The sequence below is a fragment of the Palaemon carinicauda genome, chromosome 1 (assembly GCF_036898095.1).
Source record: "Palaemon carinicauda isolate YSFRI2023 chromosome 1, ASM3689809v2, whole genome shotgun sequence".
Classification (NCBI taxonomy): Eukaryota; Metazoa; Arthropoda; class Malacostraca; order Decapoda; family Palaemonidae; genus Palaemon; species Palaemon carinicauda.
In genome coordinates, this window is record NC_090725.1 from 204,808,317 (window position 1) to 204,836,165 (window position 27,849).

Consider the following 27,849-nt stretch of genomic DNA (forward strand, 5'->3'; position numbering starts at 1 on the left):
GAGGCTGGAAGAACATTGTGATCGGAAGTTGTTGCCGCTGCTTCTTTTTTCGATCTAAGAGCATCTTGTAGGGAGTCATTATGTCATCAACCTTGTTGCAGAATTGCATCAACCGAACCATATCCTCGTCTCACTCTTGCAACATTTCTTTCAACTCCTTCGCATGGTTGCAGGCCTTGGCAAGCCGTTCTAATGTTAAGCCCGTTTCTTCGACATTTTCTTGGGTCTCTTCCTGGGTTTCACTCTCTTCTTCGCTTGCCGATTTCGTCAGGTCTTCGAGGTCTGCGTCAGTTAGGGGCTGGGAATGGCAGTCCAACAACTCGTCGACGTCTTCAGTCGTCATGTCGCCAAACCCGTCACCTCCAATTATGGCAGCCAACTGCACAGATTTGCGTATTGCAGAGTGTTGGATTTCAGCAGGTGTAAATCCCTCGTCGTCGTAAACAATCTGGGGCCCAACTTCTTCCAGCTCGCATTCACGGTTGCAGGTTTCATCTCTTGCAGTGCCTTCTGAATATTCTGCAGGCACGTGGCTATGGTGTACTGCCGCCAATACGCCTTCAAGTTAAAATCTTCATCCTCATTATCTTGGGCAGCATCCACACACGCAACGAGGTCCGCCAAGATATTCTTCGTGTAGAGGGCCTTGAACGCCCTGATAACCCCCTGGTCCATCGGTTGAATTAATGACGTGGTGTTGGGTGGCAGGAACTCGACCTGAATGCCCTCATGCGACAGGTCAGTTGCGTGTCCACCAGCGTTATCCATAAGGAGAAGGATCTTGAATGGCAAGCCCTTCTCTAAGAGATATTTGCTGACTTGCGGGATAAAACACTGATGGAACCAGTTTGAGGTCAGCATCTTCGTAATCCATGCTTTTTGATTATGCATCCAGTACACGGGAAGGAGATTCTTATTTTTATTTTTCAAAGCGCGAGGATTTTTCGACTTATAAATAAGCCCCGGCTTTAGCAAAAATCCAGCAGCATTGCCACACATCACGAGGGTAACGCGATCCTTGAATGCTTTAAAGCCAGAGGCTTTGGCTTCCTCTTTGAACAGGAAAGTTCGCGACGGCATTCTCTTCCAAAACAAGCCGGTCTCATCCATATTGAAGACTTGTTCCGGCTTGTATCCACCTTCGGCGATAATATTCTTGAATGTCTGGTTCGCGTAAGTTTCAGCAGCGTCAGTGTCAGGCGAAGCAGCCTCGCCATGCAGGGAAACGCTTTTCAGGGCGAAGCGTTTCTGAAACTTCGCGAACCATCCTTTGCTGGCGGAAAAACGTTGTTTCTGAGGCTGGGAATCAGTGGATGTCCCTGGTTGAGGATCATCTGCATCATCATCTTCTTCAGCATGGTTGCCGTCGTCGTCTTGAGGTTCCTTTGCAGCAAAATTCTGATACAAGCTCAAAGCCTTTGTTCGGATGGTGTTCGTATCCAAGGCTATGTTCTTCTTACGGCAGTCGGCAATCCACACAGCTAAAGCACCTTCCATGCGTACGATCGTTTTATTACGCGTTGTAACGACTCGCTTCGCTGATCTGCTAAAGGTGATTGCAGCCGTCTTTCTAATGTTCGCCTCGTCCTTCTTGATATAGCGAACAGTAGATTCGTTGATCCCAAAATGGCGCGCAGCGGACGCGTAACTTCTACCATCTTTTAACATATCGAGAAGCGTCACCTTCTCAGCAATCGTCATCATCCTTCGGTGGCGTTTAGGCTCACTACCAGCCTTAGTAGAAGCAGAACGCTTGGGAGCCATTGTACAGTAGGATTTGACAAAAAGTTCAACTTAAAAAGGTCGCACAGCACAGATTAAACTTCACAAAATTAAGAACGTCTACTCAGCGATACGCGGTAAGAGAAAGTGGACGACCCGGGCCCGCGAGAACCTAGATGCTGGAAGCTGGAGATGCGGGCAAAACACCAATCACAGGCTAGATAACAAAACTTGAGTTCTGATTCGTCATCTATCAGCGCTTGAACCAATCACAACCCGTCTTACAGTATATGATGCGTAGGTTACCAACTCAAAGTACAAGATACCCCGCGCATACCGTACGTACACTATTAATAATAATAATAATAAATAATGATAATAATACAGTACTGTAATAATAATAATAATAATGATAATAATAATAACAATCATAATTTTATCAACAACAACAACAATATAATAATAATAACAATAATAATAATAGCTTTACGTATGCTATTTTATTCTTTTGTAGGATGTGTGTGTGTCTCTCTCTCTCTCTCTCTCTCTCTCTCTCTCTCTCTCTCTCTCTCTCTCTCTCTCTCTCTCTCTCGTACGCTTATTCGAAATGTGATTTTTGCAACAAAGAATATTATTGGATGCAGTATTACGTACGTATACATACAAAAGATTCATGGAAAAGATGCACATCCATTACATTTGTAGTACAGTAGTAGCCATCAGCAGCCTTACACCATTCTAGTATTGTATGACTGCATCTGATTTGCGTTTCATGTTCGATTTAATTTTACTACGTACTGTATACAGTACCGTATTATCGTATGATCACATTCTCTTTTCGTGTTTTATTTCTTTCTGTGCTGAATTATATATCATATGTAATGCAATGAACAATCAGTAAGAGCAGATATTACTAATTACAGTATTACTGTAATGGAATTACAGGTAACGAAATATCGTATTTGGGGGTCTTCAGATTTCGCGGTATTTTCGAAATTTCCGGAAAATCCGTGATATGTATATATATATATGGGTTATGGAAAAAACCCGCGAAGTGGTGAATCCGCGATGGTCGAACCGCGAAGTAGCGAGGGTTCACTGTGGTGCGAGACCTCTGATTATATTACGCCCCAGTTTATATCGACACCAATAGGTGAGCGAGCTAGTTCATCCTAGCATTCCTATGCATTTTTTTCTCTGGTAATATTATAGCAGTTATTTACCTTAGAAATGGTGCTACAGGAGCATTTCACTGGGCGGCACAGGTCTCTTGCCCAGAAATAGATTTTTCCTCCGTCAAAATCCCTTTTATATATTAATGTAAATCATTTCATGTGAGTCGGTGGTTATCACACCTCAACCTAGGCTAGCCAACTGATAAACCAGACATAGAATTCAAGGTGTGATTTTTATAACGGTAGTATAAGACGACCCCCCTTTTTTAATGGATGAATTTTGGAATATAGGGTCGTCTTATACGCGGAAATATACGGTAGTTTTGGGTGAGATGGCCATGTTGTCCTGATGGAAGGTTGCTATAGGTAGCTTTCTAAGGGATATATGGCTACAGTGATATTCCCAGAGAATTAACCTTTAGGTCTCCAGAATTCTAACTCCTGTCGCAAATATCCTTAAAGTTTCTCTTATGAATATCGCATAATATTAGGGGACGTATATCTTGATACGACACATAGCAATCTTCACCCCGAATAGGGTTTTCGTTTCGAGGGGGAAGAGTGGCGAAAAACAAAAGGGGAGCCGTTATCAAGGTTACCCTTCCTCTGGTACAAATACGAGTATCCAAGATGGCGCTCATTCCTTGTAGCATTGAGCATGGTGCTACAGATATAGCAGTTTCGGGAGGGATCTTGCCTAAGCCTTTTCTATGGAAAAGGAGAGCGGGTCCATCAGGACGACATGGCCATCTCACCCAAAAATAGATTTTTCGCTTCGCTCAAAATCCGTTTTTTGGGTTCAAGCCATGTCGTCCTGATGGAAGTTTACCAGAGAATTACTAGAAAGTACTGTATCTGTGGATTTTCATAGGTTCCTTAACCTTGGGACAATTTTTCTATGGTCATCCGGACTATTTAGACAAATGACGTTACCGTTATCCGTCATTACCACTAATCATGGACAATGTTAGTGCTTCCTGCCCCCTGCAGGGAAGAGTCATACTAGACAGTAGAAAAGGGGTCTCAAGGTTTGCATATATTGTATGAACAAACATTAGTATTGACTAGATATACAAAAGTCTCACGGTTTGTATGTTGTATAAGTATCAACTATATTTATTGTTTGTAAGCATACAATAATATGAGGTTTACTTACCTAAGTAAGAGAACTCTGGCATATTTATTATGCTAATTGCAGGGCGAAAGAAGACTCAATTACACTCCAATGGACATTTATTTCGAATAAATGACCAAATGAAATAGCGAGTGTAACGTACAACGTACACAAAATATTTTTCTCCCTGAAAGCGAAGAAATGATTAATGCCACTCTAGATTTGAAAATTTTGATAAAATTTTGTAATATAATTTTCTGTAAATGTTGTATACTGTACTATCAACAGTGTGTACTATGTACACACAGCACAAGTGTTATCTGTATAATTCCACACCTGAGATTTTGAACAGTCTTAGTGCCACAATGGTGACACCTGCTTAAAAGGTATCGCACGGGAAGTGTCAACAATTTTTCACCCTAATTGATAGTCGCAATCAATTAAATGTTCATCTCAGCACTAGACGACAGGTTTTAATACACTTCCTGATGCCGCCACATAATGCTTAAGTTCGTGGAATTGCTTTGCGTACTGTTTGTCGAACACTCTGGATGACTTCCAATCAGGATATGAGAGAAGACGCTCAAAGTCCATATACTGATAAAAGTTCAGTGATGAAGCAATTTTTCTCGGATCATAACCTGCGGGTATACTGTCAGGATCTGCTCTGCGAACGAAGTAGGTGAGCTTTGCCCTCAGTTGTTTTAGGGATAAGTTTGATCCTGAAGTTTCTCCTTTGAAGAGCTGTCCTCCCCGGAAGTCTGAAGTTCTACGAAGATAGACCTTTAGACACTCTACTGGACACAGAGAGACATCTTCCTTCAGAGGGAAGATTCTCCAGAGACCCCATCTCTTAGTGGGTAGCTCATTTTTGGCGAGAAAGGTTGGATCAGGAAAGAGATTCAGTTCTACCACTTCTGTGAACTGACTGTGGCCCTCATTTCTTGATAGGGCAACTATTTCACTAACTCTAGCCCCTGAGGCTATAGCGAACAGGGAAATAACCTTCTGGGTTAGATCCTTCAGAGAACAATCTTCATTGTTCACAGATGAAGCATAATGTAGGACCTTGTCCAAGGACCATGAAATGGGCTTCGGAGGAGCTGCAGGCCTAAGTCTAGCGCATGCCTTTGGGATCTTGTTAAAGATTTTGTACGTCAGGTCCACTTGAAAGGCGTATAGAAGAGGTCTAGTCAGGGCTGACTTACACGTAGTTATCGTGTTAGCTGCCAGACCTTGTTCATGAAGGTGGATAAAGAAGGACAGACAGAAGTCTATTGTGATTTCTTTCGGTCCTTTTGCTTTAACTAAAGCAACCCTCTTTTTCCAAGACGATTCATATTCTCTTCTAGCTGACTAAGACTTGTATTCTTCTAAGAAGTCTATACTGCCTTTTGAGATCCCAAATCTTTTCTTAACCGCTAAGGCGAGAAAATCATGAGATGAAGGTTTTGGGTTCTCTGTGATGAAGCGAAGACAGTCGACTTCTAAACCCGTTGAGATAGTGCTGGGTTCGGTAAAAGGACCGGCCTCAGCCTCAGCTTCATCACTTGGGGGAACCAGTTGCTCTTGGGCCACTTGGCGCCACTAGAGCTGCCGTTCCCTGGAAGGATCTCAGCTTGTTGAGGACCTTCAGCAGGAGATTGGATGGAAGGAACAGGAAAATCCGGGTCCATTCGTTCCACTCTAGGGACATGGCGTGCATTGTTTCCTCTAGAGGGTCCTCGTATGGGGCTACATATCGAGGTAGTTTTTTGATGTCGCTCGTCGCGAAGAGGTCGATCTGCAGTTCCGGGACTTGTTCCAAGATGGAGGAGAATGAGTCTACATCTGGGGACCATTCTGACTATCGGCTTGAGCCTGGATATAGCGTCCGCTGTCACATTGCGGAACCTTTGTAAGTGAACTGCTGATAGGTGCCATCTCTCTAGACAAAGGATGGCTAATATCACATGGTTGATATGGAACGATCTTGAGCCTTGTCAGTTCCGACCTCTCACTATCACTTCGCTGTCCAAGATCAGCCTGATGTGGATTGATTTGCGAGTGGAGAGTTTTCCCAACGTCAAGAGGACTGCCATGGCTTCCAAACTGTTGATGAGAAAGGCCTTGAACAGAGATGACCAAGTCCCTTGGACTTTCCTTTGATGGGAGTGAACTCCCTATTCTTGCGTCGAGGCATCCATGTGGATGGTCATCGACGGCAGAGGTAGTTGCAAGGGCACGGTCCTCATTAGGCTCTTGGCCTTCGACCACGGGTTGATAATTGATCGTAGTAAGGCTGGTATCGGTCATTTTAGATCTCTTCGAGCGTTTGATGCGTATCTTCTCCTGACGCATCTTTCAGCTGTGCTCTTAGCACTTGGTCTGTTACTGCCACGAACTGGAGAGAGCCCAGCACTCTTTCCTGTTGGCGTTTTGAAATCCTGTCAGATTTCAGTAGTCTCTTGACAGACCATGCAATCTCTCTCCTCTTCCCTGAGGGAATGGAGAGAGAGAGAGTGTGACCTCAAGTTCCAATGGATTTCCAGCCATTGAAACCCTTGAGCTGGAGAGAGTCGAGACTTCTTGAAGTTGATCTTGCATCCCGGATGTTACAGGAACTGGATCTCTTCTTTGGATGCTTGCAGACAAGCCGTTTTGGATGCTGCCCGCACCAGCCAGTCATCCAGGTACGCTGCTACCTGAACACTTTCTAGGCGTAGTTGTTGCACGACTGCGTCTGCAAGTTTCATGAAGATATTTGGGGCTATGTTTTGTCCAAAGGGTATTGCTCTGAGAACATACTTTTTCTTCTGTAACTTGAATCCTAGGTAGGAGGAGAGGGGGCAACTGACTAGAAGGTGCCAATAGGCATATCTCAGGTCTATTGAGACTCTGAACGCCCCTTTTTGTAACAGGGTCCTTATGTGTTGAAGGATTAACATCCTGAACTTGCTGTTTTCTATGAACTTGTTGAATGGCGACAAGTCCAGAATGACTCTGAGTTCGTCTGAGTCCTTCTTGGGAACACAAAAAAAGCCTTCCCTGGAATTTGATGGACTTTGCTTTTCTTATAACCTGTATTCTCAAGAGCTCTAGGGTATGTTCTTCTAATGTGGGGTTGGAGTGTTGGAAGAATTGAGGAAATGATGGTGGAGACATGTTCCATTTCCATCCTAGTCCAATCTTGATTAGGCCGTGGGCCCAAGGATCGAAGGTTCAATGATCCTGAAAATGTTCGAGCCTCCCTCATACCTGAAGCATCTCCTTGCTTCGATTGACTGGAGGGTTTACCTCCTCGATCGCATCTTCCCCTACCTCTTGAGGGATGTCTAGAGGAGCCCTGTATGGATCCTTTACCTTTCAACCGAAAGGTAGTGGTCTGCCTCTCAAAACCTGGGCCTGAATGCTAGTGACTGGGCAACCAGCTGTTGAGGCACCACTTGGAAGGTGGTCTGTGTTTGGGCCACCACATGGGGCACCGCGGTCATAGTGACTGTGGAATGTTGTTGAGCAGGCCGATGGGGAAGTCTAGACTTCTTCGTCTTCCTTTTAGGTTGGGGACCTGCATCCGGAGAAGACTTCCTATTTGAAGAGATGCCCCACTTCTGGAGAAGGTTCCTATTCTCCGTGATGGCTTTCTCAACTACCTCTTTGACTACTTCATTCGGAAAGAGGTCTTTACCCCAGATGTTAGAATATCAGCTTCCTGGGTTCATGTTTCACTGTTGCAGCAGCGAACACGAACTCCCTACAGGCTCTCGTAGCCTTCATGAAAACATACAGGTCCTTCACTAGGGTGGCTATATGCATTTTGGCCAGGACCATGAGCATGTCTTGGGTACTTCTTTGGCCTGCACACATCTCTATGCAGTTTTGTAGGGATAAAGATGCCGCAAGTCTCCCCTTCATCTCTTGTTCCTTGCGCAAGAGAAAATCAGAAAGTTTAGGGAGATTCTCACTAAACTGTCGTCCAGCAATGTCTGCATCCAGTTTCCCTACTGAGAAGGTTAGGTGGACTTCCTTCCATTCCTTCTCTTCCATGGGCAAGGCTAATGACAGAGGCTTGCACTCCTCTTGTGCAGGGCATGGTTTGCCTGCCTCCACTGCCTTGGCAACAGTTTTAAATGCCTTTGACGTAAAGGGGAAGGCTATTGAAGCAGAAGCAGAAAGGTAGGGTGTTTCTTGCTCTAGGCGGGCACTTTCGAATTCGAATAGCCCGCCTTTCTCAGGCTACTTGACAAGAGAGTCTGTGCCTTATCGTGGTCGAAAACCATGACCTCCTTCGGTTCCGTCTCCTCTTTTGGCATTGATTCATGCTTCAGTCGAAAGAAGCAATCAGGGTAAACGTTAAAGCTTGGCCAAAACTGGATTTCGTCTAAGGGGATGGCTCCCATCTTCTCCGAGATGTAGAGTTTGCCGTTAGTAATCGCCATAAACTCCGCATACCTCCAGGGATTGGTTTTGGAGCAGGTTAGGAGGTCTTGGACTCTTGGTCGCTTGTATGACCCTCGGTAGGCGGTAATTGGAGCTTCACAGAGCTCTCTCTCGAATCTCGCCTCCTTTGCTTGTGAATGTTCTCCATTAAGGCCGTAAGATGGGCCAGTGGAGGGGTAGAAGCTGACGATGTCGAGGGTAACGGCTCCGGTGCTGGCACGGACGGAAGGAACTCAGACTCGACATCATCGTCTTCTTCCGGAGGTAGAGTAGACTCCTCCTCGGGATCATCCTTTAGTAGATCCTTTTCAGTGTCCGTAGACACTTCTGACATCCTTTCTTCCTGGTGGATGTCCATGCTTTGCAACGCCTCACTGACATCCATCTCTATGGCAATCTAGACTCAGGGAAGTCCGAGTTGTGCTTGGGGTACAACAATTTCACTACCCGCTTTCGGGAACAGCAAGCTACGCATCCTGTCGTTAGGTAGGTATGGTCCTGGAGAGTTCTTCTGGAACCCTCGTACCCACTTGCGCAGCTTTTCTCGTGCCGCATCCCTCGACTCCGTTGACTTGGGGTCGTCAAAACCTTCGGTCACCAAGGTCCTGCAGATATTGCAGACTTGGTTGTCCCAGTATTGTAGGGTTTCGGTAATGATGGTGCAGGGGCATGAGACCTGCATGCTTTGTGACCGTAGAAGTTCCTACTCCTATGGTTGCAGAAGATCGCATCGCATTTCATTTGGGGTTCCTCCTGTAAAGAAAGGAAAATTAAATGAGTATGCGATTGTTTATCTCACATGATAAACAGATATGCAAAATATTGATATTTTAACTATTATAGCTTAGGATAGTAAGCTAGAAAGAAATTAGGAAAGACATACTTTTGTATCGTTTCCAGCCAATTGCTGTGACCTCCCCCCCCAATATTAAGATTATAGAGTTTCCTGATCAGGGCAAACTCAAAAGAGAAGAGTTCTAACCTCTAGGGATAGAAAAGGTGTACAACCACTGACCCTTCTAAAACTATTTAATATTGTGGGGTAAGTTATTAACTGATTTCTAATCAGAGTATTGAAGGAATTCTATTCTTTCACTATAGGATTGGTCTCAGCAAAAGACTGTGCAAGGATACACAAGGTATGCTGGAAAATAACTACTGTATTCAGTAATGTATACTATAGTTTTCTGTCTGCATTATATACTATACTGCAAATATACTGGCTACTGTATAATCATATACTGTAGTTCTGCCGCCAGGTCTAGCACCTGGTGGCACAGTTCACATGCCAGCTGGGTAATACCTGGCGGTACTGGTCCAGCCGGCATGCCGCCGACTAAGTAAGTACCTGATGGCACCGGTCCAGCCGACATGCTGCCAGCTGGGTTAGTACCTGGTGGCACTAGCTGACAGAGAGAGAGAAAGCATGGAGTGAAGGGCTGCCTTATTAGAATGTATGTTTACAATATATAAGGGTGTAAGTATGTAACCTTACTGCCTTCCTCCAGAATGAGGGTTCAAATGGAAGGGGAGAATGCATCATTCAAGCTTCAATCCAGCCACAAGATCTGTTGCCGGCATTGCCGGTTTCAGGAATGTGGATGGCAGTCCGAGAGAGGACTGAAGAACACTGAGCAGCAAAGGGGTCTCCCACCGGCAACCGTCACAGCCGGCACAACGTTTCCCGAAGCCTTGTGTCCATAAGGGAAAGACTGAGTGACTAAACAGCTGCTTGTGTAGGAGCCCGGCTGGCACCACAACCTACCCGGCATGGGGTGAGATTGCAGGACAATGGCTACAGGATTGCGATAGCTAAGCCATCGCTAAAGGACAGAGAGGGAAAGGGAAAAGTGTCCTGTATCAAGTGTAGAAGAAGGCGGCAGGATTGCCGCCACCTCCACACAAGAGTGAAACATTGTTTCAGTATCGGCGCCATCCTAGGCGGCAGAAGGATATCTATTCTTCAGCGTAGGGTCTGCCGAAACAGGACTAGTCTTCTAGTCCGCAGGGGTGAAGGTGGCGGCATCATACTACCACTTCAAGTTCGGCCTAGGGAGGCTTAGCCTCCTATGTCGGCAGCTCTAAGCCGGCTGGAGAGTGACTACTCACCCTGCCGCTCGGCTGCCGGCATAAAGACTGAATACTCTGAGGTTCTGTCGAAAACCCAAGCCGGCATACTCGCCGGAAAGGGTGGAAGACAAAAAACACTAGCCTAGTCAAGCCTGAGAGAACTACTCTATGGCAAGACTAAGATAGGGTTGTCGCCTATGGCGGCACTCAGAGGGGAGGGATTACCCTTAAATCTCCACAGGAGACGAGTATCGAGTTATATAAGTAATTCTAGGATATATACTATCTCCTGTTGAATTGATAAAACGATACTTAAGGGTAACCAGGGATAAATGAAAGTATACTAAAACGCATAGGCTAGGTAGCCTAGCGCAGGGCGAGATCTCGGTTACCTAGATCACCGAAACTCTAATATATACGATAGACTTAAGGAAGAGGAAATTTCTATGCATAATATATCTTTACTAGTATAATTGTGCCTAAATAGTTTTAATAATTTATTAATGCTATTACCACCGGGAATGTCGTTCTGCTAACTAAATAACACATGCCTCATGAACGACAGCGCCCATGGTGCCTCCGGTGAACGGCCCAGCTCCTGAACACAATAAATTACTCTGATTTCACTGTGAAGTAGGAGCTAAAAATTATACAATGTAAAGAATAAATACTCAAATTTCCAGAAGCAGAAGAAGCTGGAGATTGCATAATTAATCTCACCAAAGCGATCAAAAACGTTAGATCAACAGGGAAAACCACCGTGCGAATTCGCTACAAAAATAGGAATGAGTGCCATCTTGGATACTCGTAATAGTACGGGAGGAAGGGTAACCTTGATAACTTCTCCCCTTCTTTTTTTCGCCACTCTTCCCCCTCGAAACGAAAACGCTATTCGGGTTGAAGATTGCTATGTGTTGTATGAAGATATACGTCCCCTGATATTATACGATATCCATATGAGAAATTTTAAGGACATTCGCGCCAGGAGTTAGAATTCTGGAGACCTAAAAGTCAATTCTCTGGGAATATCACTGTAGCCAAATATCCCTTAGAAAGCTACCAATAGGAACCTTCCATCAGGACAACATGGCTTGAGCCCCCTCAAAAAATTAAATATCTCATTATAGCCATTTACAACGTTAACTGTGTCCTTTTTTTTGAATGCTGGTGTTGATCACGGTGGTTTTGAGCATTGAAAAGGAATAAAAAGTAGAGCTGAACATACAGTGGAACCTCTACATCCGAACGTATCTACATCCGAATTTTCCAACATCCGAAGTAAAATTCGAGCAAATTTTTTACTCTACACCCGAATTTTATTTCGACACACGAAGTAAACATTACGCCATTGAGCGTCGAGTGCTCAGTTCTCTGTTCTTGTGTGTATCGTGTGGTTGTCCTCTGTTTGGTCTGTTATTAACAGTGCTTATTTTCTTCCTTTTCTCACATTTCCTTTTTGATTTTACCTATAATCATGGTGCCTAAGAAGCTAAGTTTCAGTACAGGAAGAAGGCAATTCTTTCATTAGAATTGAAGCAAGAAATTATAGAAAAACATGAGAGCAGTGTGCATGTAAGTGATACTGTATGGCTAAACAATATGGCCGGAATAGGCCTATGATCTCGAGGATCATCAAGCTGAAGGCAGCCATTAAAGCAAATAACCATCGAAGGGGATCACCATTATTACAAGACATCGTAGCAATACCCTGGAAGAGATAGAACGCCTTTTGTTGATAGGGATAAAGGACAAAGAGATTGTTGGCAACGATCATTTGTGAGAAGGGCCAACGTGATGAACAGAAAGAAAGAAAAAAGTGAAGCAAAGAAAACCAAGATAGCATTAACAAGCTCTTTTGAATAAGACTTCTCTCTTTTTCTGTTTCTCTCTAAACATATCATTAACATGTTCTTTAAATAAAATCTCTCTCTCTCTCTCTCTCTCTTTCTCACTCTCTCTTTCTCACTCTCTCTTTCTCTCTCTCTCTCTCTCTCTCTCTCTCTCTCTCTCTCTCTCTCTCTCTCTCTCTCTCTCTCTCTTTCTTCTTCGCTGCTATAGTGTTAGATACGTCTACGTCTATTATTTTTTTTCCGAGAGAGAGAGAGTGAGAGATTAAACAAAAATGTGTTTAGAGTACATATGATTTTTAACAGTGTCAACGAGTTGAAAAACAATTAAATGAAACTAAGAAAGTAATAACAGCTAATCTGAATTCCTTTATTAACTAAAACAAATATTGATACAAACACACTCGTGTGCGTATGCACAAACACACACACACAGGTGCAAGAATTGCTACGCAATAAGAGAGACGGTCGGGGAGGAGGTAGAGATGGTGACTGCGATAACATACCGTAACTCGTCACTGAAAGTGATGAAAATAAAAAATCAAAAGAAAAAAAAATGTAAAAAATATGAAATATAAAAATTAAAAAAATAAATTTCTGGGCTCCGACCCGTGTCGCCCAGTGAAATGGTCCTTTAGCACCATTTCTAAGGTATATAACTGCTATATATTACCAGAGAAAAAATTGCATAGGGATGTCAGTTTGAACCCAGCTCGCTCACCTATAAAAGGTGTCGATATATAATACTGGGGTGTGATAAATCACAACCAGAGGCCTCGCACCATTTAGATATCTCCTGTCAAAATCCCCGAACAGCGAGGTGCCGTTCCACCTCCCACTACTACAGTACCAACAATCCCACGCCAGTGACTTCACTCCTATTTAGCACGCAATTATGATAGCCGTTATTTACCTTGTGTGTGTATTTACCGGGTTTTTTTCTGGATTTACCTCAAGATGTCGGACTCCACTGTCCCTCCATCTAAGTTAAGTACCAGATCTATGAGTTTTGAGATTTTGGAGGGGGCCTTGCCCCTTTTTGTTTATAGTATTCAGTTTTATTATTCACGACCTTTCGTAGGTCTCTCAGATGGGCTCGGCTCCTTTCTCTCTCTCTCTCTCTCTCTCTCTATCGTTCGTTCTTAGCGATTTTCAATAAGTCCTCCATACTGATTGTTTCTCGCTATGAACCTTACGGATATCCACGGTTTACACACCGTTTTAATTTTTATTGCCTGGTTTTTATGATAACAGTAATTACATATACGTGTGCGTATTTTCGGTAGGTTGGCATGCCTGATCGCCTTCGGCGTTCTATTTCACATTTTATTACTTAGTTTACTTACGTTCGCACGGCACGGACTTGCTTATCTTTTTAACGTCATTCGTTTGCTTGCATTAGCTCGAGGGGCTTTCATGAGTCAGATATTACATATTAGTTTTCATTTTGTTAGAACTTCACTGACCCTATGTTATGTTGGTAGCCCTGCCTACTCCCAGCTGCTCTATATTACGTTGGTAGCCCTGCCTACTCCCAGCGCTGTCAGGCTTGATTTCTCCTGTCTCGTGTTTGCTCGCTCGTTTGTTTTACGATTGATGTTTAACTATGTTATTATTATTATCATCCAGCATGCCTTCCTACCTTATTTTACCCTACGTTATGTTTATTATAGTGTTATTAGTCCTTCCGAGTGATCATATCAATCGTGGGTCTGGCAGGTTGGTATACCTGCTATCGCCACACTCCTAGCCTCCTCCCGCCGTTACCCCACCCCAGGGTTCCCCCCCTCTCTCTCTCCGATCGAGTTTGAGTCACTTTATAGCGCAATGTACCCCTCCCGGGGGCATCCGCTTTACACGGGCAGTTCCCGTTGTTCTGTGAGGCATATTATTCATTAACGTACATTACTTTTCCCCACTACTCTACCCGGTCGTAGTCGTTTTCTTTCCGTCGCTCGTTTGGCCGACGATCGGCGGGGAGTTTTCGATTCGTTCCGTGGTACCTTGTTATGTTATTTAATATTAGGTTGTGTACGGGCTTCTCCCTCTTGGTCCCGCACTTTACGGACCCTTTTAAGATCCCCCCCCTGTCACGCACCTCACGGACCTCATATAGATATATATATATATGTTTAAAGACTTCCTTTACGGTATCCCCAGGAGTAGCTTTTATTCATTACCATTCGGTCGGGTTTTTTAGTTGAGCCCCGGAGCCAACGTTATTCATTATTACTTGGATTCCCTTTATATTTTAGTCACTTTTGCAAAACTTTATGGCTGACGCCTATGATTTTGCAAATGCCAGGACCCATCGTCGACGGCACGTTCTATCCGAAGCCACGATTAGGGACGAACCTAATAGGCTCATCAAAGCTCCAGTCTGGGGTCCGGATCTTTTCAACCAGGGGACTTAGTTAACTCGGTCCTTAGCGAGGCAGCTAGAACCAACCAAAACCTCAAGGTTAGGTGGGGCCTGGTTTCAAAGAGGAGATATGAGCCTACTAGTACCCCAATTCGAGGTAGGAAGAGATTGAGGCCCTTCCAATCTTCTCAATTCAGGCAACCTCTGCAAGTGGTTCAACCGGTCTCAGTTCACGAAAGAACTGCGTTCCTTCACAAAAGATCTGCTACTAAAGAATGCAATCCAAAGTATACGTCGCATAAGATTTCACGGACGCTTGTTCAGCGTGCCAAAGAAAGGCTCAGACAAACGGAGAGTAATCCTGGATCTGTCTCGTTTAAATTCCTTCATTCGTTGCGACAAATTCCATATGCTTACCGTCTCGCAGGTGTGGACCTTACTTCCCCGTGGGGCCGTCACCGCCTCCATCGATCTTACAGATGCCTACTATCACGTTCCAATAGCAAGACATTTTCGTCCTTTCTGGGCTTCAAGCTAGGCAAACAAGCCCATGCATTCAAACTGATGCTATTGGGGCTCAACATACCACGCAGAATCTTCACCAAATTAGCAGAGACAGTAATTCAAGAGCTCCGGACTCAGGGGTACAGGTAGTGGCCTATCTAGACGATTGGCTAATCTGGTCAGACAATGCCCAGATTTCCAGCGTAGCAACGGGCAACTGGGATCCCAAGTCAACCTCGGGAAATCCCGCCTGGTCCCGGAGACCAAGTTTCAATGGCTGGGACTACAAGGGGACCTGTGCTCCCATACGCTGTGCCTCCCCAAAGCCAAAAGGAAGGTGATAGGGAGGAATACAAACAAATTTCTCAGGGGAAAGTTGGCCTTCCGAGGAAGCCGAGAGTAGATCCTAGGTTCTTTACACTTCGCCTCCGTGACAGACATCATCCTGAGGTCCAAACTCAGGGACATAAACAGGGTGTGGCGCTCCAGAGCAACCGCAATACGCCGAGACAGACGTGCTCGCCTTTCCCCAACCCTGAGAAAAAGTCTGCAGACTTGGAAAGATCAAGAATCTTTCCAAGTCGGTTCCTTTACAACACAAGAAAGTCCAAGGGTTATGGTCACCGGTCTTTCAACAAATACACGTCAACGTCCTAGAAATCATGGCAGTCTTCCTCACTTTAAAACTTCTCAACCCAGCCAGGAATCTCCATATCAGACTGGTTCTCGACAGTGCAAGCATAGTACACTGCCTCAACAGATAGGGCTCCTGATCAGCCCAGATAAACCACATCATGTTGAAGTTTTTTCCCATGGCAGCATTGCACAAGTGGCACCTGTCACCTGGACCCTCAGGCTTATGCCACGGACCCTATGCTTCTAGATTGGAATACCTGGAAGACGATTTATTTGTTTCCTCCGGTGAATCTCCTGCTGAAAGTTCTGCACAAACTCAGATCCGTCAAAGGTCGAGTGGCTCTCGTAGCCCCCAACTGGCCCAAGAGCACTTGGTTCCCCTTGTTGCTAGAACTAGGTCTCCGCCCCCAGCGGATTCCCAATCCGGTGATAACAAAGACAGTGCAAACTCGCAACGTGTTCGCTTCCTCAAGGATTCTGAATGCCCTAACTTTATGGAGTTCATGAAGTTCGCAGCCCAACGTGGTACAAACATCGATTCTTTGAATACTATTTTCCTGGAATCTGACAAAAGGGACTGTACTCTCCATCAATATGACTCAGCTATCAAGAAATTAGATGAATTCTTGAAAGATTCCCAAGTTGAGACAATGACGCTGAACCGAACTCTGACATTCTTCAGAACTCTCTTCGAATCTGGCCTGGCAACCAATACCATTACTACAATCAAGTAAGACTTGGGAAAGATCTTCCATATTGGTTTTGACATTGATCTAACGGATTCATATTTCTCATCCATTCCGAGAGCTTGTGCCAGGCTAAAACCTTCAACTCGCCCTAGCGCAGTTTCCTGGTTTTTGAACGCTGTTCTTAAGCTAGCCTCTGACACCCAAATTGGATCCTGTAACTATAGGGCATTATTAAGAAAGTCACTTTTTCTTTTGAGCCTCGCCTCTGGCTCCAGAATCTCAGAATTGTCAGCCTTATTTAGTGACCCTGGTCATATAAAGTTTCTCTCTTCGGGTGAGGTTCTTCTCTCTCCTAACAAAGTTTTCCTGGCTAAAAATGAAGAACCCTCAAAACAGGTGGTCTCCCTGGAAGATTGTTCCACTTCCTCGGGATCCATCCCTGTGTCCAGTTACCACCCTGAAAGCCTACTTAGGTAGAACTTCCACTACAACCACAGGGCCCTTATTTATTAGAGAACACGGAGGAACTATTACCCTTAAGGGAATCATACAAATTCTTTATTTTATTAAACAAACTAATCCTGCATCATTCCCACTTGTCCATGATATTAGTGCTGTGGCTACCTCATTTAAATTTTTCCACCTTATGAAATTTGATGAGCTCTCTAAATATACGGGTTGGAGGTCCCCTAAAGTTTTCAAGCGCCGCTACCTAAAACCTTTAGAAGCTCTTAGATTTGCCACAGTAGCTGCAGGGAATATAGTTCCTCCTGAAGGTACTGAGTCCTAATCACAACGTCTTGCTCTGTCCTCTTTCCCTCCTGCCTGGCTTACCTGTTGTTCCTACCTGTTTTGTTACTAGACACCCTTATGGTGTATTATTTTATTATTCAATTGTTCAATTTCACGAATTGTTTCATTACACTTGTTCTTAATCCCCGAGCTGATTTTATTTTGCGTTTTTGATTACCAAGCTGGATTCCCACTATTCATATCTGTTGCATTTTACCTACGGGTTTCATTATTGATTGTTTCCCATGTCTTTTTATCACTGTCATATATATGTTGATCTAATTTTACGGGTTTCCACATCCCTCTTTTTTTATATTAAACTCATCAACTCTGTTATTTGGTGTTATTCTCTCTTCAGGTAGTTAGCCATATTGGGTCCCCATTCTCTGGTAAGATTTCACTGGGCGACACGGGTCGGAGCCCAGAAAAGGGATTTTGACGAAGGAAAAATCTATTTCTGGGCGAGAGACCCGTGTCGCCCAGTGAACCCACCCGTCCCTCCCTAATTGGGCCCCAATCTGGGGTGCCATAAGGAGTGACGTCACTGGCGTGGGATTGTTGGTACTGTAGTAGTGGGAGGTGGAACGGCACCTCTCTGTTCGGGGATTTTGACAGGAGATATTTAAATGGTGCGAGGCCTCTGGTTGTGATTTATCATGCCCCAGTATTATATATCGACACCTTTTATAGGTGACCGAGCTGGGTTCAACCTGGCATCCCTATGCAATATTTTCTCTGGTAATATATAGCAGTTATATACCTTAGAAATGGTGCTAAAGGAGCATTTCACTGGGCGACACGGGTCTCTCGCCCAGAAATAGATTTTTCCTTCGTCAAAATCCCTTAAATAAGCTAAGTTAGATTAAAATTTCCGTAGTGTAAGTTACGGTATGTTATCGCAGTCACCATCTCTACCTCCTCGCCGATCGTGTCTCCTCGTGCGTATGTGTGTGTGTGTTTGCGCATACGTACACGAGTGTGTTTGTATCAATATTTGTTTTAGTTAATAAAGGAATTCAGATTCACTGATATTGTTTTTTTGGTTACATTTAACTGTCTTTCAACTCGTTAACGCTGTTAAAAATCATATGTACACAACACATTTTTGTTTAATCTCATTTTTGTTTAATCTCTCTCTCTCTCTCTCTCTCTCTCTCTCTCTCTCTCTCTCTCTCTCTCTCTCTCTCTCTCTCTCTCTCTCTCTCTCTCTCTCTCTCTCTCTCTCTCTGAAGAAGAACAAGAGAGAGAGAGAGTATTTATTTAAAGAACATGTTACCATGTCTACCTTCTCGCCGATCATCCGTCTCCTTCTTGCGTACCAAATCCTACACCTGCGTTGGCCTGTCTCTAAGGTAAAGTGGCAATAAAACACTTTTTTTATTCATTATTTCTTTATAATTATCTTTTTTACATGCTTCTTTCATATTATGCAGTTATGTTATTGTTATATGTAATTATGTGTAGCCATTTATTAAGGATTTATTATGGGTTTTTAGGCTGAGGAACGAATTAAATGAATTACCATGTATTCTTATGGGAAAATTCGTTTCTACATCCGAACATTTTCTACATCCGAAGTAGGTTGTGGAACGAATTAAATTCGTATGTAGAGGTACCACTGTATTTCATGTTCTTATGATATCTTTTAAAAAGCTTTCTTTTATTTTTAAAGTGCAAATTTTATGTTAACAGAACCCAGTCAAGTATGACAAGGTTTAGCAGGGTAAAATAAAGATATGATATACCATATATAAGACGACCTTGAAATCCTAAAGTTCACTCCTAGAAATGGGACATTTTTACTATTCTAAAAATCAAACCTTAAATTCTCAGTGATGTTTATTGGTAGGATCGACTCGATTTGACTTCGGTGCGATAACCTATGCCATATATAAATGATTCACATAATGAAATGAATTGTTAAGAAAGGTAATAAACCTGTTTTAACCTTATGTATTATTGGCATATTTTCATAATGAATAACCTATTAGAGGAATAATTCCATATCAATGAAATCAGCTTTTTTCTCTGCAAGGCCAGGTGAGAAAAAGTAAACTGATTTTGTTTTCAGGTGATTGCAGACTACTCTAATAGAGGATATGTGTATAAATAACAAATATCCTTGATGTAATTCCCAAACTTATTCAAAATATCTTATAATGAATATTTCAGAACATGTTATTGACTACCACAGTTTTCTTATAGTACACTAAAAGCCATTAGTAACGTTAGTTATACAGTACGTTGCATGTGTAAATGCATTTGTTTGTTTGTGTGTTCATTGTGATTGGTGATAAAGTATAAACAGAACAGTGGTTTCCTATTTAGGTGAGGTGTGTAGGAAAACATGAGTTAGAATTGGCTTTGTTAGCTTCACCAACGAAGTTGGAAGGAGGTAATGTTTTATCCCCAGTTTGTGTGTTTTTTTTTGTGTGGGTGTGTTCCTTTCTTTGTGAATAGCTTCCTGGCCACAATTTTAATCATAGAGTAATGAAACTTGCGGGGATTAACTGTTATGTAAAAAGCTGGAAATTATTAAATTTTAGAAGGTTAAGGTCATAGTCACAGTCAAGCAAAATGTCCAATTCATGTAATCAGCCACAAGTTTGGACATTATTGTAACAGACTTCAAAGTTGGTTCATATTTGAGTGTATGAATATCCACGCCAATTAATACATATTAAGGTTGAATGTCAAGGTCAAGTCCAAAGTCAAGGTCTAACAAAAGATCAAATTTCGGTCATCAATTATACAGCCAGTAATTTTAATCTTAAAGTAATGAAACTTGCAGGATTTTAAACTTAGGTAAAGAGCTGATAAGGTCGAAGGTCAAGGTCTAGTCCTAGGTCAAGCAAAAGGTCAAATTCCAGTCATCAACCATATGGCCACAGTTTTAATCATAAAGTAATGAAATTTGCTGGGATTTTAAACTCGTGCAAAGAGCTGTAAATGATTAATTGATTCTGGGAAAGGCACTCTCGTTTTTAGAAATAAGCTGCTGTGTTAGAGGTCTGCACTCTCCGAGTTCTTTTCTAGTTATTTTGGGTTTTTTAAATTTGTAAGGATACAATAAGTAAATTTTTTTTTTTTTTTTTTTAAATAACATCATCTTTCTATAACCAATGTTTGATAAGATACCTATTGTTGCAAAACATAGCCTATATATGGATGGCTTTGTAATTTTGCAGATATGAGATAAGTTAATTAAAATTTGCCGTATTTTTTAACCTCGTCTTATCTAAAGGTCGTTTTGTATGCGGAAATATATGGTACATAAAGTTTTATACAATAAATAACTTTGCCTACTTTATACATAATTTGCATTAAATGACATTGATGCATATGAAGTGTAGTGTGAAATACTAAAGATGAAAAGAAATAAGGATAATAACAAACAAGAAATGGAATTATGATATGGAATAAGACAGGGTATAAGGAATAAACTTAGAGCAAGCTCACACCTACTAAAATGCACGTATCCTAAAACAATTTTACCCATAAGTAAAGGAAATTAACTTGCTGCATCCCACACATCCATACTGTATATATATACATTTGTACTTATTTTTAAAGCTTCAAGATATTGATTATTGAAGAATTTATAACCCCTAATGTCAGAAATAAATATAAATTAATAATTCACAATAAGAAATAAAAATATTGACAAATTAACTTTCACTTTAAGTTTGAGGACTGTCATGGCTGTCGTGAGGGAGACGAGAGAGGAGGAGGAGGAGGTGGTGGGGTTTATTGCTTAGAGAGATAATATCCTTCTAAGAGAACTTTAGTTAAAATATCGGGAGTTGTCTCTCTTAAACTATATTCATTATCACTAGCTGAATCATTTAATTAATGCTCTGTGGATACTTTGTTGTCTTTTTTTTCTTTTTTTTTTTTACAGCTACTGTACATTCAATTTTGACAATGAACGTAGCCTCCCATCTAGTACAGTAATAACGTGTTCGCATAGCATTTGCAATCTGCAGATTGATCCCAGCCTGTGACCATGACTTTAAGCTGTTTACAGGGGAGACCACTGCTGTGGTTTGTCACCTCAGTGGGGATTGGGCTTTTATGGCTTATGTTCTATTCTGATGAAATAGAAACCAGACACCTTTATCTTTACCGTTACCTTTATATTTATAGACAATAGCTTTTGCCTTTTCTTTAAAATAACAAGAAATTGTGGCCTCACATTGTCGGTAATTAGATTCGCTGCTCGCCTCTCTGAAGCCTTATCTGGGTGATGTAGTTCTAAAAAATTTGCAAGGGTTTCCACATTTTCAAAATCATAATTTCGCTCAAATTGACACATATCATTCTTTCCCTCCTGCTCAGATGAAATCTCCGCCACAGCCTCTTATTGTTGCTCCTTATGCAGCTATATCAACTCCCTGGTCTTCAGCTGCTTGCTATATTCCTTAAGGAAGTAGTTAATGTTATCATTGTCCCTTTTGAATCCCATTTGTCCTACCCAAGGGCTCAGTTTCATCGTCAACTACCTCCTGCACGGGTTCGAATCTCTCAAAATCTCATTCAGGAACACATTCAGGCCACAGTTTTCACTAAGTAGAATTGAGGAGGTCTGTTGGTGATCCAATCCCAGGATTTGTCAAGGATTTTGAGGTTGTTGAAAATATGGAAATGTTTCCAAAATTCTTGGAGGGCAAGTTTGGTCCCTTTGGTGACTTTGAAAGCTTCATGAAATTTTAGATCACCAGCTGATCCATGGGTTGAATGTTGGAGTGGCGTTGGGTAGTAGGAATTTTATCCTATTGAGTTTGAACTCTTCCATTATGCTGCCTTTAATCCCTGGAGCATGAGCAGGAGCATTGTCCATAAGTAACAAGGTTTGAAATGACAGGTTGTCCAAAGTTACCTTTTGACCTCAGGACCAAAAACATCATTGACCTAATCCAAAACAAAATGCAAGTCATCCAAGCCTTGTTATTTGGTCTCCCCACTTTTAGTTGCTTCTTCTGTACCTTGCACTTTTTAAGGGGAGCGACTTACGACCTCTGCTTGTCTCTTTCCCCTCCCCCACTAAGAGACCATGTGTCAGCCAGCCACCTGGAGGAGGTGGGATATAGAAATAGAAGGAGAACGTTTTTGTTTTGTTTTCAAGGTGGAAAAGTTAGCATTTTTTGGAGAATATTAGAAATGTGACTCAGATAAGTATTGGGGTAACAAATTTTGCTAAAATTCAGGATTTCTGTCAGGGTAAAGCTTTGTAACATATTTAAATTTACCTGTTAATGCGGAAGCTTTCTTTTCTGGTATTTATCCGGGTCGGGCATCAATGTAGCTATGGGTTTGTATATAAAATTAAACTTATTTCTATAATTTGGAAGTTTCCCAGATAATTTTGCTTTATAAAACTCTAAGGAAACAAGATTTTTTAGAAAACATAGGAAAAGTGTGTGATTATTATGTTATGTGTAAAGTTTGTCTATTTCATCCAGGTGATAAAACAATTAGAGGATGGCGATGAAATTCTCAATGAAACTAAGGATATGAAGCCTCCTACTAAATCATCATGTTTCAACCCTTGGAGAGAGCATGAAGTATCTGACAAAAGTGTTGCAGATTGTACTGAAGCGCTTATTGGTGCATACCTTTTACAGTGTGGGGCTTCTGCAGCAAAGGACTTTTTACATTGGATGGGGATTGGTGTTCATAAGGTAAAGAGTTAGCTAATTAAGGTTTTTGTAATTGAAGTTGTCAGGAACATAAATTCTTTTTGTGAAATAATTGATTTGTGAAAAAAAAATATTTATTTACAGTGAAAGAAGTATGTTTATTAGATAAATCTTACCTGGAATTCACATAACTGTTATTGTGAAACAAGAATTTATTGACCTTGAAAATAACAAACAATTAATCTTCCCATTCACCACTGTACTACATCTCTCTATAGTGAACATTTACTGCCTGCATGAACATGTGGCCTCTTTATTAGTAACACTGATTGGTTGATTCATATATTAGCATCCATCAGGCATCATAATTGCTTGAGTCATTGAAAGCGAAATAATGTTTATTAACTTGATTTTACAAAAATTTTTGTTTTAGAAATTAAAATGGAAAACTTATATAAGTAGAATATAACAGAGATTAAGGTGTACTTTTTATTGGTGTAAAGAAGTCAGAAGTGTTACAGAAGGCCTGCTTGTGCAACAAATTTTCCCTCTGAGAATATTGGCAAGTACTGTATAGTATGTATCTACCATCTCAAGCCTCAGATTAAAAATAGTTCTTATATTCAGAGCCCTAATAAAAAACTGTCTGGTGTGTATGACCTAAACGCAGCATGTATTTCGGAGATAATTAATTTACGATTTCTATCGTTTTGTTCACATTTTGAGATTTTTACTTTCTTTCCCGTGGATTACAAACTGTTCTGATTTTAGGGTTAACCCCTTCTCCACGAGACCGTGGATCTGCTACTTGAACTTATAAACAAGATCTCTCACCTTCGGATATACTTGCTTACTTACTCTATAATAAGCTAAATTCCGAAGTTTGTTTGTTTTACTGCTGATTACAGAATAAATTTTTAAAAAGTTTGCTTTATTCTCCATTGTATTTCAATTTAAGCAACCAAAATGTATTTCCATTCATTGTGAAGTGATTATAGAATAATTTTTAGGCCCGAGCCATGTCGTCCTGTTGGAAGTTCCTCAAAGGCAGCTTTCTACTTGCGATATTTCTGTGAGTGATATACCAGAATATTTTGCCTGAGAAGTATCACAGGGTTCTATCCCATTGAGCGAATATCCCGAGAGATATCGTTTATGAAACAGGGACGTGTTTAAAACAAGATACGGCTATCCTTCCCTGAATAAACCCTGTCTCGAAGGATATAGGATAGGATTGGATATGTGGACAAGAGAGCTGTTACAACTGCAATCCCAGTGTGCTAAAAACTGTTCGCTGGTTTGCCATTTCCTTCTATCAGTGCCATCTTCACAATTTTGCTTCTGGAGTTTCTGCTTTTTTTCAAGTTTTTCAGAGTGATTTTGAGACCATGGATGCTTCTGCTTCTTCCTCATTGCTTAAGTTGAGTACCAATTCCTTTTTTGGAGGAGAATTTCACGTCTCCACCCTTGTGTTTTAGCGCTAAGCGTCTGTTGATTGTCTGCGGGTGACGCATGGCCGAAGCCAGTGGCTCAATTCTCCAAATCGCTTAGAATTGCATATTAATTCTTATCTAGTCTTGTAAAAGTGTGTTAAATATATTCTTTTACAACTGTGGTATGATTATAGGTTAGACTTTTGCCAAATTTTGCATGTTTGTTTTTCATCAGTCTTAACTTGTGCTAACCCCTACACTCAGCCCTTGGTCAAGACTGGCTAATATATACAAATGCACCCTTACCTTCTACCACGTATCCACATGGTTCTTGTGAGGCCGCCACCCTTCTCTTGGTACTGATATGTTATAGTGGGGCGCTGCAGCCCTGAAGGTACCCTCTTGGAGCAGTGGATGGTGTTTTACAGTTGTCCTTGGGCGACAGTATTTCACTTATCTACTTAGCCTTGGTGTCTGGCTAGGCGGCACTGGTTCTAGGGACTTGTTCCCTGTCTACACTCTGTTGATCCCTTAGTATGAAACCAGTCTTATTATAATATTGACAAGTAAACCTTCCTTTCGTGTTGCCTTATCCATTTGCTAGGCTTCCTTTCTTAGTTTTTGGTATACTGGCAGCTGATTGTGAGGACTCGTTCTCTGTGCCTACTTACTGTAGATCCCTTGGAACAACATTTTCTAGTTCTAATACTACAGTTAGGCCTTCCTGCCCTACTGCTTTACCAATTTCTATGTCTCCCCTCCCCTCCCCCCCTAGCCTTGCTAGTCTTGTCTTGCTTGCTGTGGAACATGGCTCCCTTCCAGTCCAGGTTTCCCTGGCATCTAAGATATCCTCAGTTGCTATTTAGATGGACATGATAGCTTGTGGGTCATCTAGTCTGGCCGTTCAGGTTCAGGTCGAGGCTTAGCCTTTGCATCATCGCCTGGATGGACGAGTTATTGATCCTTCCCTGGATTAATTCTCAATGCCGCCTTAGGCCCAACAGTACTACATTGGATCCTTCTCCCTGGTTACATTTTACTTTCCCTTTGCCTACACGTACACCAAATAGTCTGGCCTATTCTTTTCAGATTCTCTTCTGCCCTCATACATCTGACAACACTGAGATTACCAAACAATTCTTCTTCACCCAAAGGGTTAACTACTGTACTGTAACTGGTCAGTGGCTACTTTTTTCTTGATAAGAGTAGAAGAGACTCTTTAGATATGTTAAGCAGCTCTTCTAGGAGAAAGACATTCCAAAATCAAACCATTGTTCTCTAGTCTTGGGTAGTGCCATAGCCTCTGTACCATGGTCTTCCACTGTCCTGTGTCAGAGGTCTCTTGCTTCAGAGTACACTTGGTCACACTATTTTATCTAATTTCTCCTCCTTTTTTGTTGAAGTTTTTATAGTTTATATAGGAAATATTTATTTTAATGTTATCTGTTCTTAAAATATTATATTTTTCCTTGCTTCCTTCTTCAGTGGGCTATTTTCCCTGTTGGGGCCCCTGGAATATAGCATCCTGCTTTTCTAACTAGGGTTGTAACTTAGCAAGTATTAATAATAATTTTCAAAATCAGATCTCTTCCTGGCCCTGGCAAAGACTTGTCTGGCTACCTTCCACAGGGATCTCCATGGTTTCTTTTTAGCCAGAAGAGCATGCAGAGAGCACGTCCTAGCCGTAGCCACTATTAGGCATGAACCTAAAAGGTTGATTGACTCGAACATCTGGGGAAAGGATCTCTTTTCTCAGAAGGTGGTCAACGAAGTAATGAACAGAGCGGCTCAGGAGAATAAGAGCCTTAAAAAAGTTGGGTATGTTCTCCCAGAGGAAATTTACCTCCGGAGAAGGACCTCAACCTAAAGGCAAAAAGCCTTGGAGACCCTTTCAAGGCAGAAAAATCTTCCTTACCCTAACAGCCTCAGTTGTAGTGATTCCCCAGACTGTGTATACGGTTCCCCCAGACTGTGTACATGGTTCCCCAGCAATATGTGACACAGTCTCCAGCCTTCAACCCTGTGTATGAAAGAGCTACTACGACATTTTGCCCGGCCGAGACTCGAGGGAAAAAAGATAGTGGTTGCAGAAGATCTGGAAGAGGCGGTCACTCTAAAGGCCGAAGAGGTAAAGCCAAAGCATGTAAAGAGGCTTTTCCTTTTTAAACCACAATGAAGAGCTTCCGTTAGGGAAGACTCTATCTTTTCAAGTATCAATGGGAATTCAATCCTTGTGCCCACAGCATTGTCTTGAAGGGACGAGGCTGGAAATGGAAACAGAAACCACCCCAATTTAAGAGGTTCTTCCAACTCACAACCCCATTCTTGGAGGATTATGTACAGGATCTTCTCTGGAAGGGAGTCATCCTTTGCACAAAATTTATGAACTTTCAAGGACGGCTATTCTGCATGCTAAAGAAAGATTTGAACACTACAGACTATTCTGGACTTGTCTCCACTAAACGAATTCATTTTGAACAATAAGTTGTAGATGATAAATATCACACAAATACAGACTCTACTATCCTTGGGGGCTACACCGTCTCCTTAGATCTTACTGATGCCTATTGATTGATTGATTGACTTGAGGTTTTCTGGCATCATGACATCTAAGGTCATTGACGCCGTACTGATGCCTATTGGCATCTTCCGATAGGTCAGCACTTCCCCCCCTACCTTGGTTTCAGACTGGCAAGAAAGACTTATGCATTCAGAGTTATGCCCTTTAAGCTCTTTTTAACTCCAAGGATTTTCACAAAGCTAGTTGAGGCCATTGTCCAACAACTAAGGAACACAGGCCTTCAAGTGATGGTGTACCTACTGTAGGCTAGTCTGGGCTGCAACGAAGTCGGAATGTCTTCTAGCAGCTCAAGAATTCATGAAATTCCTACAGTTTTGGGCTTTCAAATCAGCCTCGAAAAGTCCAGGTTATCTCAAGCTCAAGAATGCCAGTGGCTAGAGCTTCACTGGAATCTAAAGTCATACATCCTTTCTCTACTGCAAGGCAAGAGAAATTAGATAGCAAACTTGTCAGATATCTACTTCGATCGAAAGTACTCACCAGACATCAACAAGGAAGAGTCGTAGGATCAGTGCAGTTTGCTGCCATGACAGACCCAATTCTAAAAGCAAGACTCAAAGATGCCAACAGAGTCTGGAGAAGAAAGGCATCAAATGCTCGGAGAGATCTTTGCCACAAAACTGCGCTAACAGCTCAAACCGTAGTCCACTGCCAAGAACTTGTCGACTCACTTCCCTCTACAGTATCCTCCTGCCGTGACAAACCACACGGACGCCTCGAAACAAGGTTGGGGGTTACATTCCCCTTCCAAGAGGATACAGGGTCAGTGGTCAACCAAGAGACTGAACCTAAGGAATAAATCACACATCAAATTACTTCTTGACAGCAAGACAATAGTCCCCTGCATGAACAGACAGGGGTCAAGG

The 27,849-nt window shown here is 42.1% G+C and overlaps 1 protein-coding gene across 3 annotated transcripts in view; it reads left to right on the forward strand.

The window, feature by feature from the left end:
- Positions 1–27,849, forward strand: part of LOC137653597 (endoribonuclease Dicer-like) — a 617,521-nt gene that overhangs the window by 340,910 nt on the left and 248,762 nt on the right. For all 3 annotated transcript variants that reach the window (XM_068387145.1, XM_068387137.1, XM_068387151.1), the window contains one exon: positions 22,793–23,011. In XM_068387145.1, coding sequence (XP_068243246.1) covers positions 22,793–23,011 — 219 coding nt within the window. The remainder of the gene's footprint in view (positions 1–22,792; positions 23,012–27,849) is intronic.